This window comes from Labrus bergylta, chromosome 13, assembly GCF_963930695.1.
Source record: "Labrus bergylta chromosome 13, fLabBer1.1, whole genome shotgun sequence".
Taxonomy (NCBI): Eukaryota; Metazoa; Chordata; class Actinopteri; order Labriformes; family Labridae; genus Labrus; species Labrus bergylta.
This window is the reverse complement of record NC_089207.1, coordinates 19,096,856-19,110,135: the sequence shown is the minus strand read 5'-3', so window position 1 is coordinate 19,110,135 and position 13,280 is coordinate 19,096,856. Positions and strand designations below refer to the sequence as shown.

The window sequence follows — 13,280 nt, the reverse complement described above, 5'->3', positions numbered from 1 at the left end:
AGCACGGAGAGCACAGCCGGACAGCTGGAGTACGGAGACAAAGGAATTTCCGCAGTAATTTTAAAGATTCACTTGCAACAGCACAAGATAATACGATGTTCATGGTATAAAACTCAATACAAACCTCATAAAACACATAAACAAACACACAAATAGTTGTTTTTCTGAACCGTCAAAACGGAGGGTATTATTCTGAAAATAAACCGTATGTTTTAATGTTGTATCGGTGTCTGACTTCCCGTCCCGTTTGTTCTTTTTTCTGTGCTAAATTGATGCGTTGTGCTCCGGCCAGCTCCGGCACAGTTGCACCGTAGACTAGATCCCGTTGTTAAGGTTACAGAACACTCGCTCATAAGCGCTCAAAAGGCACTGAAAGCAGTGCTTTTGTCTGAAAAAAGAAGTCAAGTGTGAACACGGCCTAACACTCATAATCTCTAATTATAAAAACATGTATCTGATGCAATTTAGTAAATGTGTTTTAGTGCCAGAGAACTTACTATTCATATCGCTGAGTTGGTGAAGGGTAGTCTGGGGTATTCCAGGACCTGAGAGGGGGGAGAGTTAACGTCAGTGTGCAACTTACCAGACTTTTATTCACAAGGTTAAGTGTTTAAAGAAACGTCTTGGTAAATGCCAAGAAAACCAACTTTATTCATAAGGGATGGCTCTGGTACATGTTTCCATTTAACAGCTCCATAGTGAATATAAATAAGTGGCAAATATATTTGTGTCCCTGGTGTGAGTTAAACGTTGATCGAAGTCTGTCTGGAAGTTTGTTTATTGATGTCTGGAGAAACACTTATGCAGTTCAAGATATAGGTATATATATATATATATATATATATAAATTATTTTTTTTGTGCATGAAGCTTTAGCTATTTCTTTGGATACAGTCCTCCTGAAACCAAGAGAGGACTAACCAACAGATAAGCTAACAGCTACTAAAAGAACTAACATTCACCACAAAGTGCAGCAGACACAATCAAACAGGTCAACCGACTGTAGCTCTGATCATTTTTCTAGATTTAGAAATTGCAAAAAAATATAAAAAAGGATGAACAAAAGCAGCTGCCATAGTTACGGATGTGTTACACCTGCATGTGTGGAAATATGCACAACCTGCACAGTGTGTGTAACAGAGCTGAAGTGTAGTAAAGCACTGTTGTTGATATTTATTAGCTAAAGGTTGAAACAGAAGTGATGTTTTTTAGGGTTATTGGGACATTAAATTGATATCTAAACTACCTCTCTGCATTACAGTAACATGTCGCACAAACATACTCTTTATCCACCATTTTGTTCTGTTGGCTGACGGTCACCAGAATCTCCTTAGCATGGCCAGTTGAAATACTTTGTAGACCTCGTTCTCAGTTTTACACTTTGCTTCTAACTACAACAAATGTTTTGTTCAAGTAAGTATTTCATTGTGTAGAAGAGCTTGTTATTACCAAGAAGTTTTAGGGCCACATTAAGGGGGATTTAGATTAAAGTCATAAACTAAACTAATGTTTAAATTTGTGCTAATAAATACAAAACTGTGACACACTGGCTCAACTCACTCATTAAATATTTACATTCAGACATCTTACTCTATTAACTTCTATTAATATTTATTAACTCTGATAACATCTGAGATATAAATGAATGTACTTCAGGGTTCAGGGCCTCAGGGTTGTGAATTATAATTTAAAATGATCTGACCACGTGCTTTTCTTCTACATTATACGTTACTGTTGTGCCAAGCTAATCCCATAATAGAATAACGATGGTTTTGTTGTCTTGGTGACGCTGCTGTGTTACCTCTGCAGTTGAGAATGACGTTTTGATAGTTTGGGCTGAAGATGGTGTCGTAGTAGGCGCACTTTGATTTGAAGAGGGAGCAGGTGAGACACTCTTTCTGAAATGGATCCACAGTGAAGACTCTGTGTGAAGAGAACAACAGAAGTGTGGGAGGAAGAAACTCATTTCAGAGGTTTGAAACTTCTGAGCCGCAGGCTGCAGTAAAAGATGAAAAACGTGAAGCAGTTAACACGTCAACACCAGAGCAGGCTGATTAAAAGCTTGTGTCCATCCACATTTCTATGCATACTTTTAAACGTGTGATCGTAAACAGTATGGAAGTGTCTGAAACTTTATGAATTATGATCTATGTCCTGTTTAGAAGTGAAATCCACACGTTACCTGTACACTTGCCGTTGTGTTGATCCCTCTTCTGTACTTAGGAAATAACTGAAAGTCATAAATTGAAGCTGTCATTTTATAGCTCATGTTTTTTTGTATTCTATTTCACAATATATGATGACATGATACGCTGAATCATTTTGGCTTACACTGAGTTTGTGCTCTCATCATAGGCTAAGATTTGAGAAACTTCCCAACTTCCAGATGTCAGGTGACGCAGGTTGACCTCTTGACTTTCAGACTGAAACCAAGAAAATTATAGAAGAGTAAAGAAAATAATAAATCGTTACTGTCCACCAGAGGTGCAAATTTGCCTCAGGCTCTCCAGATACATAAAAACATTCAGGCAGTCAGTAACACAGAAGACAGAAAACAACATAACACAGACGACAGAACATTTTATCTTCAAGGGGTGCAAAGCATGCACCATTTCTTTTTAACATAAACTCAACTTTTCTAAACTTTTATTCCCCTTACTATCTGCTCAGAAACAAGGCCTCCAGTTAATTTACTATCCAACACGCTCCTTAATTAATTCAAGAGACATATTCTCAATTCTCTGGTGTTTCAGGAAATAGAATATGGACATAATTTAAAATGATGAGTGTTCAAAAAGGAATCATAGAAGCAGTAAAACTGCAAAAATACAGATTACATTTGAAATAGTTGTACCTGGTTGGAAATCATGGTGATGTGGTTAAAGGTCCCATGGCCACCATGTTTTAAGGGCATGGTGATGAAGAATGTCGAGCAGTCTTTGGAAAATGCTGGCTCTTCACTCTGGGAATAAAGTCAAACAGCAAACCAAGAGACTGAGAAAGAAATACATGAGCGGCTTTGAGTATTTAGAAAAGCGCAATATAAATCTAATTTATTATTATTATGATGCCATTGAGAACATCAAGTGCTTGAAAATGGGTAAAAATAAAAGAGCACAAAGATGTTTGATTGGACTCCTTTGGTTGTATGGAAAATAGACTGATGTACTCACCTGACGGTCGAGCCACTTCTCTGATGTCATCACGTGTTTCTAATAAAGAAAGATTAAGTCAGTGAATAACATTTGAGGGAAGACCTACAAATGAACAATTGTAAATGCCTTACCTTTGTGCATTCACTCGTTGTGACATCACACAGAGAAAGAATTGACATGTTTTGAGCTCGATTGACCCAACGCACACTCAGCCTCTCCTTAGTCACCCACTTCACCATAGTGATGTAGTACTCACTGAGGAGAGAAAGAGCAAATGACTGATTGTTTGAAATGTAGTGTCAGCTGCAGTGGTTCAACCAATCACAATGTTATGAGGCTGCATGCTCCTCTAACTCGCTCTACTGACTGTCTATTGCTTAAAGGATTTAGAATGATATTATAATGTATACATTAAAATATCAAAATGAATTAAAAATGGACTAAACCTATGTTATATTTTGTTCTTGTTGAGTACTTACATTACCTCAAATATTCAAACTGTTATCAAATCTGTAATTGTATAGATGTAAGGGAATAACAGAGCAGCCATGACAGACACAAAATGTTTATCGTTGCCGTGCAAACACCGGATGTTATGTCAAGGGCCGCAGCATAGGGAAGCGTGAGCTGCTTCTGAAAGCTGTCGATTCCAGCTGTCATTGGGCGAGAGGCGGGGTTACACCCTGGACTGGTAGCCAGTCAATCACAGGGCTGAGACAACCAGCCACACTCACATTCACACCTACGGGCAATTTAGAGTCACCAGTTAACCTAATGAGCATGTCTTTGGATTGTGGGAGGAAGCTGGAGTACCCGGAGAGAACTCACGCATGCACATGGAGAACATACAAACTCCACACAGAGAGGCTCCTGTCAGACGGGGAATCCGTAGCCCCCATAAACAGACTAAATTAATGATATTAGTTATTACTTTAAAAAGACATTTAATTGTACCTCTTTTCGAAGCTGTCAGGAGGTCTCAGTTCTGTTGTTATAGAGCTCCCGTCTACAGTGACCACGTAGAGTCTGACGCTGGGATTGATTTGACCCATCTCAAGTCAAAACAGCAAAAAAAAGGGAAATTACTTTTTCAAGTAAGGAGGAAAAGGCAATCTAGCACAGCATATGTGCATGCACAGAAACAATAACAACAAGCGCTGACAACACTCTGCACTCGTTTGCTTTTTTTTTGTATGCTGTCATAATAAACAATGCTAAAAGGACATGCATCATGGAGAGAAAACACTGAGTTCCTGTATTCTGTTTAAGCCCTGAAGCTAGTCAGTTGTTTTTCTTGGCATACGCCTTCCTCAAAAATAGTCCTCATTAGTCTACATGACAATGGAGATCTTAACAATACAGCACAACCTCTCTCCATCATGACAGACAGTATCTACTCTGCACGTATGCATGCTTATTTCTATTGTTCATTTGTGTCTGCAACTCCAATCCTCCACACTCTGATCTTTGGAGGTAGTACTACTTTTTCAGACTGCTTTATACTGATTTACTGAATAAAACCATGAACAGAAAAAAATTATAGTTATGGGTAATGAAGCTATATGATGAGACAAAAACATATAAACCTGACTAATAGTAATGTAATACTTACTGTAAGGAAATCTCTGTGAGTCTACAGCATGGCTATCATTGAATAGACTGTTTGTCTGTTAAACATATTTTTATTACACAGACTACAACCTAGATTAGATCTAAGTCTGTATAGTGGGCCTTTAGTTACTGTGGTCCCTCTCTCTGGAACAAACTTCCTGCTGACCTGAAGTCCATTACACCTTTCTCTACTTTTAAAGCTGGACTCAAAGAGTTACTTTTGTATGTGTGTGTGTGTTGTATATGATCACTTGGGTGGTTATTGATGTTTGCTACACGGTGTGTATGGTTTTATTGAATTGATTTCTGTATGCCATTTTTTTGAAAGCACATTGAGCTGACCTGTGATGAAATGTGCTTTATAAATAAAATTGCTCTTGCTATTATCCAGTATGTGGGTATATGACAACTAAGTATGGACCAGGCTATAATATGGTACAGCGTTCTGACATGAAACACCCAAGGATAATTCTCCAAAGGGCCTTCCCTTCACTGTATATTGACTCACAAGGAGATACCCACAATAATGTATCCCCCAGTGACTGAAGCAAGAAGTATGACTGTCAGATTATAAAGCATCAGTGATCTCAGGGACAGCAGGAAGGAAAGGCAATTAAATCGCTGCTTCATTAAATTCCACAATATTACAAAACTGACCCTACACAAGGATATAATCAGCAGACTCACTGTATGTGTACACAGTTTTTACACACTGTGGGAAACGCTAAGATGAAGTGTGGCACTTCATTAGTTAGACGCCCTCCTATGATCCCCCTCCCCCATCTATGATTATGAACCGTCAAATGAGCTTGCCCTCTACCTAACGACCCCCATTTCGCCAGTTTTCCACAACCCAGCTCCCATCTAAGAGGCTTTTGAAATGCTTAACATTTGCATCAAAGAAGGGGAGGTGTGTTAAGTGTCCATTCTGAAGCATATCATACTCCCATCGCTCCCAGTGCCACAGATCCATAATGCTGCCCCTCTTTCAAACAGGAAAGTCAATCTAGCATGAATAACACAAAATAATGATTCACTTAACTTCATGGATAAGCTGAAGCAGAGAGCCTAGGTTTGTATTATTCATTGAGCTTGTTTGAGCAAATAAAGCTGCAGTTAATCGAACGTGCATCCCTGTGCAAATAGATACAGTAGATAGTTGAGATGGAATGATGGATGACACATGAAACATTTAAACACATATAAAACTAGAAATATGTTGCATTACACTTTTTCAAATTCCTTTTCTTTAACATAGGTAGCTGAATAAGATGGGTATTTACACATGCCGGAGGCAATTGAAGATTTTCTCCTTGTTTCAAAGTGGGGTTGTAGACACAAGTGGTGGAAAATGGACAAGACAAAACCAGTGTGCAAATATTGCAAGAGAGTTACTACTGTCACAAATAGCTCAACCAGCACGATGCAGCACATAAAGATGTCGCTTTGTGAAGCTCCAGACACCAAAACATAGTGCAAGAGCCAGAAAGATTACTATGTATGTTGTTGTTTTAAGGATTTGGGCTGATGATTAACACGATAGATAGAGTTGTCATGAGACAAATTCTAAAATACATGAATGAAAAGTTACGTAAATTAGGTGACACAAAGTCAGTTATTGAAAAAAATCAGGTTTTAAACAGAAACTGCCTCCACTCATAGAAACTCCTGCCGTCAACTACCTTCTTGGGTTCCTCAGGGTTCTGTTCTGGGTCCTTTATTTTTCTTAGATACACCCAGCCCCTGAACTTTGTTATAAAGTCAGATGGATTTTCCCACCATAATTATAAAAAATACATCCTAATCCTGATCTGACATCAAGGTGGTCTGTTTAGCTGTTCAGCTGCCATCACTGAGTGGATGTCAACTTGCATTGTCCTTGCAAGTTGTGGGTTGCAAACTCATGGTTGTATGCTCTTATTGTAAGTCACTTTGGATGAAAGTATTACATGTTGCTCAAACTTCTAAATTCTACCTTTGGATAAGAGTACTCTTTGCCCCTTGGATAGAGAGCGCCTGTGAAGCGGGGCAACAGCATTGAGGGAACCAACGTATCGTTGATGTTGAGGTAGGCCAGCCTGGAGCCGTCAGGTGACCACCAGTGAGCTGTCTGTGTGTGTAACACCTCCTCTGAGAAATGAAGACACAAAGAATCATTCAACATTAGCAGGGTGAGTACATCAAAATTTAATTCCCTCTCTTCTGCTACTCTTTTTAATTTCAGGTTATTAAATTAAGTTGTGTTTACAATCAATATATACCATTCCATGTAATATAAATGGATGGATTTTAAATTAATTGACAATTGAACAGCATTTATGAAACTCTGAGACTGATTACTTAATTGATTTATTATAAATTGATTTGCACTGCTCCAAATGGGATGTGATGAATGCCATAGTTCATTTAAAAGATGGAGAAATTCAAATGAACATTCAACTAGGTCCAACAAAGTGGCAGCTGCGGGTGGGGGTTCTCACAGGTGGGATGGGATGTACATCCCAGTTCTTAAACTTGAAGCTAACGCTTTATCTATATTACCATTAATAGGCTAACATAATTAGGGTAGCAATAATGGTCATTTAACTTACAAAACAATCCATTATGTTTCTTGTTTAGTGAAAAATATGTATAACTATTTATAATATATATATATATATATATATATAAATATAAATAACTTTTTTAGAGATGCTAAGTTAGTTTCTGAGCATTTCTACAGTCTGTAACGCCACAGATGTGTCACTGATCAAAAGTCGGTGGCCTGTGGGCTGAATTAATTGAGCCTGAATGATCAGTAAATAAGGGGGGTGTGCCATGACACCTGTCAATCACTTAAAACAACAAAAGTGAACGGAAGAGGATACCACAGAAACTGGGCTGTAATAAATGCCCATTTAGGAATATCCAGTGTTTTTCTGGTAAGAATGAGTTGTTTGTTATTTGGGTAATTTTCTCATCTTTTATATCATTTAAACCAACCGTCCCTGATCCAACATTTCAGACTTGATGACTCTGCAGTCTCTCTTACCCTCATACAGCCAGTCTGTGATGCCGTTGAAGACGAGCCCCTCCTGTCCTGAGGACGTGAGCCTCCACGAGCTGCTCTGAACATCTGTTTTGTAGTAAATGTTGTTTTCAAATATGTAAACCTGCAGGAGAAAGAAAGGTTATGAAATGAACACCACCATAGAATGTGATAACAGCAACATATGTAACACGTGTAACACACGCACACAGCTTTCTGGAGACAAAATACATTCAACAGAAGAAAGACAACATCAGCTAGAAAAAATTGGTCTTAAGAAAAAAGGCCTTTTTCTTAAAAGGGACACTTTCCATAGTTGTTATATAAATGAAAACAAGCCTGTCAGTGACTAAAAAAATAATATTAGTGGACATACTTTGATTGAACACCTATGTCTTCAAAAGTTAAGTTGCAGCAATGACGGCCTCTCATCTAAAACTCGTCATCCCTATAAGTCAGTACGACCACAACATATGTGAAATAAAGTCCTGGTTTAAGAAGTTTCAGCACAGCACAGAAGGACTATAGGGACATCTCTGTTGACAGACTGAGAACAGATCACACAGAAAAAACCTGCTCATTGATGACAACACATTCAGTAAGTGGCTCATCTCTTCTGATAACAGAGTGGGAATATGCAGGGAGAGTTCATGAGTAATGAATCCCTCTCTGTCATTAGCATTTTGACCCACTGCTGTGGGGCTTCCTGAAGAAGCGCCTTCACCGAGGGCAGGTGGAAACACTGAGGAAACGAGATAAGTATGCTATCAAATGGTTAATTACTTTCCTTGTCTTGCGCAGGAGAAAATAATGGACTGATTATTCTATGCATAAAAACTCTGCACGGTGGAGGAATTACTCACAAAGATAGCTTTAGTCACCCAACGAGATGTCTCCCAGAGACAGCTTGATATCTGCAGCTGTTGCCGGTCTCTCTTTAAAATAACTGTTTAGTTTAGGTTTGGGTCTGTCAGACACGGCCTTTGATCAGCCTTTACCTCGGAGCACAGAGGATTCAGCGTTTACAATGGATTATACATTACACAGTATTGCATGAGATATTTAATTAAACATTGATTTTCACCTTTCTGCATGGAGCCCGCTTTATTCTTTTTAAAATAGGAGACAAAATAAGCAGTTATTAAGCAGCAGCTTTATCAAACTTTAATCATAAAAATCTGCAGATTATTTCTCAATAATTGAGTTTACTGTTGTTGTTCTTTAAATTAGCAGACACTGTTAAAAACAGGTTCATCTGAATGCTCTTTACATTTTCTCAGAATGTAAGCAGACAGAGACATTTCCACATCAGAGGTGTGAATTTATCCCTCGGCATTTCTGCAGAACAAGTTTTTGGTAAGTAGGTAATACTTGGAGACAAGGAAATGAGGGAGGAGATGCACAGTTTTAATCTGCCTTTCCTTTTTTTTTCTTTAAAGAAGCAATTTGTAGGAAATTCAGTTTGGTGCGCTTTGGCGCCAACCAAAAGCCTCTCAGTGCTTCTGCACTGTCGTAAAACAAACAGGGCTGTTATGCCTTCCCCTGTACTCCCCCCACAGACAAAGTGCATTTGTTGACAAGCAAAGGGACAGTGTTGTGAGAAGCCAATGACTGACATCGACTGACAAGGTACAGTAGTTTCACCAAAAGTGATTTAGTTAGTGTCTACAGCCTGATGTAGACAACTGTTGGTGTAAGATGGATTTAGTTATTTATTTATATCCAAACCTGAGAATTAACTTAGGTCAGGTGACTTTCTGAAGCTGTAAACATGCAAACGTTACAATAACTCTCTTTACACACGGGACATGTGTGACTGTTTATTACAGGATTAAACTACACAATGTGTGTCATCTGGTTTTAAAGATATAGATACATCTTCATTTTGGATTGTGTCTTTCCTTTAAAGTAAGAATGTGCGACATTCAGATTTTAATATAGCAAAATCGTGGAGTTAAGACTTCCCTAAAAGAGAGGAACTGAAAACTCTCTCTTGGTTTGTTGTTCTCGGCTCTGTGTTCACATGGCACTTCCTTCAGGTTTATGATTCGCTCAGAGGCTCAAACATTTTTCATACAGGTTTTTAATTCAAGTGATCCCCTCCCTGTCCCACTGTTAGGCCGGCCAGCACGTGCGGGAAGAGGGACAGCCCCGCACACTCAGGGCGCTTTTGAACGGAGTGTTGTCGCAGGATTACAACTGAAAGAGAGGCAGCAGACCTTCCAAAAGGAAGAAGACAATAACCATATCAACTTTGAGATGCATATCATTACTTAAAAACTGATCACTGAATGTTGTTTATTAGTACTGGTGTACTGCTGCCTCTGTCCCTGCTTGTGAAACAGGATGGGAGGAGTGGGAAAAGTGTGAAGAAATGAGGGAGAAGCTTTGAAGACAGCGTTTGTTTTAATTTAAAAAATCTGCTCTGAAAGCTGAACCTGGACTCGACTACTCACCAGCTGCTGACCTTGAACGCCCCATGAGGCAAACTGGAGGACTGAATCGGACACCTCAGGAGGGTTCAGCTCTCGCACCTCTCTGATATAAGGACAAATTATTTAAAATTTACACAAGAAGTAGTAAACATTACATCTGTTTTAAAAACCAGGAGAGATACATTTACTTCACATTAGAGTTCAAAACCTTTGTGTATAACCTTAAAAGGTCACATATTCTGCAAAATACACTTCACCATGTCACTCTAACATTAATATGTGTTCCTAGTCAGTCTACAAACCCCCCCGATGATGAGAAAATCCTCTCCATCTTTTGCCTGCTCCACTTTTCAGAAAATGTGTGCTCAAACAGGCTGTTTGGAGATTTTCCCTTCATGACATCACAAAGGGCAGTGACCCCTCCCCCAGGTGGGTGGCACTCCCACAGCTAGGTGTTTGATCTGCCTTGTGAGTCTGCCTTCTCAACTTAAACAATAGGACATGGAGCGAGAAAGCCTGAGACACCAAAGCCCTTCCAGAGAGGTGGCGTGGTCAGACACAGATTATTTACATTTAAAGCTACAGACACAGAAACAGCCTGTTCTGAGCAGGGCTGAAATAGAGGGGTTTATATGAATGATCAAATACAGGATCAGAGTGGATTTTTAGCAAGAACCAGCGGTCTATTTAAGCTGCAAGACTTCCGGTCTCTCCCTCTTCTCTTGCATCATCAGCTCTGACCTGCACCAGTACTGCATTCTCGCTCAGCCAACCACCACCCCAGCATCCACATGTATGCTCCAACTAGGGGGTTTAAGATATCATCCCATCACTTCTCAAATTTAAACTGTGAGGAGGGATGAGATCAGAGCCTGCACGCCAACCACAAACTAAATATTTTAAACCATACACACGTGAGTTGTTTGAAGGTGAAGTACAAAAACCTTGCCACAAATAAAATAGGATTTGGCTGCTATTACTAATTAAATATCTAAAGAAACACTAAACATTTTGAAACAGCATTTTTTGCCCTAAGTTAAATGTCAATGATCTCATTGTGGGCCGCATTACTTCAGATTAAATTCTTTGTTAACTCACCTTGTGAAGAGGTTGTAGATCAGGTATGATGCCAAGAAAGAGTGCTGATACACCTTTAAAAACAAAGCACAAGAAAAACAATCTGACTGTTGTGATGAATAGAGTTTTGTTCTGTTCTCATGAATAAATTAGGACTGCACCAGCCAAGAAGATAATTGTGACTAATACAGTAAATTAATCAAAAATTAATCATCAGAGCAAATATTCTTCACACAGTGTTAGTCTCTGATAACAATACAAAAACACACAATGCTAAACTATCGGAGAGGAATTCCTTTATTATGTTTTGTGAAGCGATTCCATTTTTAATTGTGGCAACAAAGCCTTAAGTGTGACCACGCTGTGTGTCTAAACAATTCGATGGATGAATTTTCTTTATTAATCTGCTGTTTCAAAAATTAACTTCACAGAAAATAAAAGCAACACTTTAAATAACTGGATATTTTGATTTACTTGAAGAGTTCATTTAAAGGAGCAATAAGTAACTCTGACACCTAGTGTTTAGAATGGGTACTGCAGTCCAAATTCAAAACATCAGAGGGGGCCGGTCGAGTCGATGTTCAAGCAGGTTCAGTGTTTATCCAGCTCTGTATAGGTCTGTAAACCTTTCTGTGTTCTAACCTCTCTCCATTTTTCAAAAGCATCTCTAATATTGATCCTAGTTTGAGCACGTTTCTGCTCGTGGAGCTTATTAGAAACATGCAGAGGCTTTTTAGGTCGGGTACAATCACTTCTATCTGAACCAGTTCTCTTGACCCGCTTCCATCACTGCAACACCTGTTGGTTTGACCTGATAACTGGTCTTGTATCTGGCAAACAGAGGGTCGTCCAAAACAGAGGGGGTTGCCTTAAAACCGCCTACGTTCTCTGGTCCAAACAAATCCAGAGCATTCAGGACCAGAATCTAAAGTTAGAAGGAGGACATACTGGCTGCTGCATTGTTGTCAGAGAAGCCAACACTTCAACATAGCATGTTTCCTTAATGTCTGATCATATAGTAAGGTCACTTTATCATTTCAGTCAGTAGATATCTTACAGGTTGATCCTTTAAGATTATGAAAGATTAGTTTTTTGTGTATTGAAGCTTGAAATATTAGTCATTATCCAGCACATAAAACTCACTTCATCATTTTCACATTTTTCTTCAGCATTTGCAAAGAAACGACCAGAGAATACCTGCACACAAGCTTTTTTTTTTAGGATTCACTGAGACAATATTTTATCACCTGAGTGTCCCTGCATGCTAATCCTCTGCAGTATTAGCATAACAAAATTACAGCACAGTAAGAACGGCCCTGAGTGAAATAATGAATACTGTGAGCCAGGCCATTCCCCGCAGCTAAAGATCTTTTTTTTTTTTTTACACAGAAAGGAATCCTCACAGCATTCCCTCCTGATTGGGACTCCCCTCTTCACTGAACAAACGAAAATTCAACAGGAAGAAGAAAAAACAAAAAAATAGTGACTTGACTGCTCCTCTTTCTCTCCTTCAAAGAAGACGTCAACATCGTTCAGCAGACGCCGCTCACTGGCGACAGCTCTGTGATGACGGCGACGCCTTGATAGGGCTCTTATTGATGGGTGACACATACGGGGGTGGATTTTTAGAGATGTGGAGAGAGTGACAGACTGATTTAGAGAGAAGCGCTGTGTTTGTTGGTGGAGTGTGGTGGTGATATTAACAGACGTAAGTTACATATAATATTATATATATTGTACCTGTTTTATTAGGCTCCACTCTCTCTCTCTCTCTCTCTCTCTCGCCCTGTTTTCTAACTCTATCCACTGCCTTATTCTCTAGATCAGGGGTTCCCAACTTTTCAGCCGTCTATATCGTCTGTATGTGAATGGACATAGCCACATTTTTCACTCTGACTTCATCCAGAGTTCATCTCGTCAGCCCCATGTTAGAATTCCTCCGTGTATTCATAGTGAGCTGATGTAAGAACGCAGC

General features: G+C 39.2%; 1 protein-coding gene across 1 annotated transcript in view; it reads right to left on the bottom strand.

Moving 5' to 3' along the window:
• The window catches only part of LOC109983511 (inactive dipeptidyl peptidase 10-like), a 93,092-nt gene that overhangs the window by 9,552 nt on the left and 70,260 nt on the right, over window positions 1–13,280 (bottom strand). Inside the window, exons 6-17 of the mRNA XM_029277193.2 lie at window positions 11,327–11,379; window positions 10,250–10,331; window positions 7,797–7,917; window positions 6,741–6,895; window positions 4,109–4,206; window positions 3,286–3,409; window positions 3,173–3,211; window positions 2,854–2,961; window positions 2,331–2,422; window positions 2,182–2,229; window positions 1,801–1,922; window positions 498–545 (exon numbers count right to left, since the gene is read on the bottom strand). Of these exons, the coding sequence (XP_029133026.2) occupies window positions 498–545; window positions 1,801–1,922; window positions 2,182–2,229; window positions 2,331–2,422; window positions 2,854–2,961; window positions 3,173–3,211; window positions 3,286–3,409; window positions 4,109–4,206; window positions 6,741–6,895; window positions 7,797–7,917; window positions 10,250–10,331; window positions 11,327–11,379 (1,090 nt within the window). The remainder of the gene's footprint in view (window positions 1–497; window positions 546–1,800; window positions 1,923–2,181; window positions 2,230–2,330; window positions 2,423–2,853; window positions 2,962–3,172; window positions 3,212–3,285; window positions 3,410–4,108; window positions 4,207–6,740; window positions 6,896–7,796; window positions 7,918–10,249; window positions 10,332–11,326; window positions 11,380–13,280) is intronic.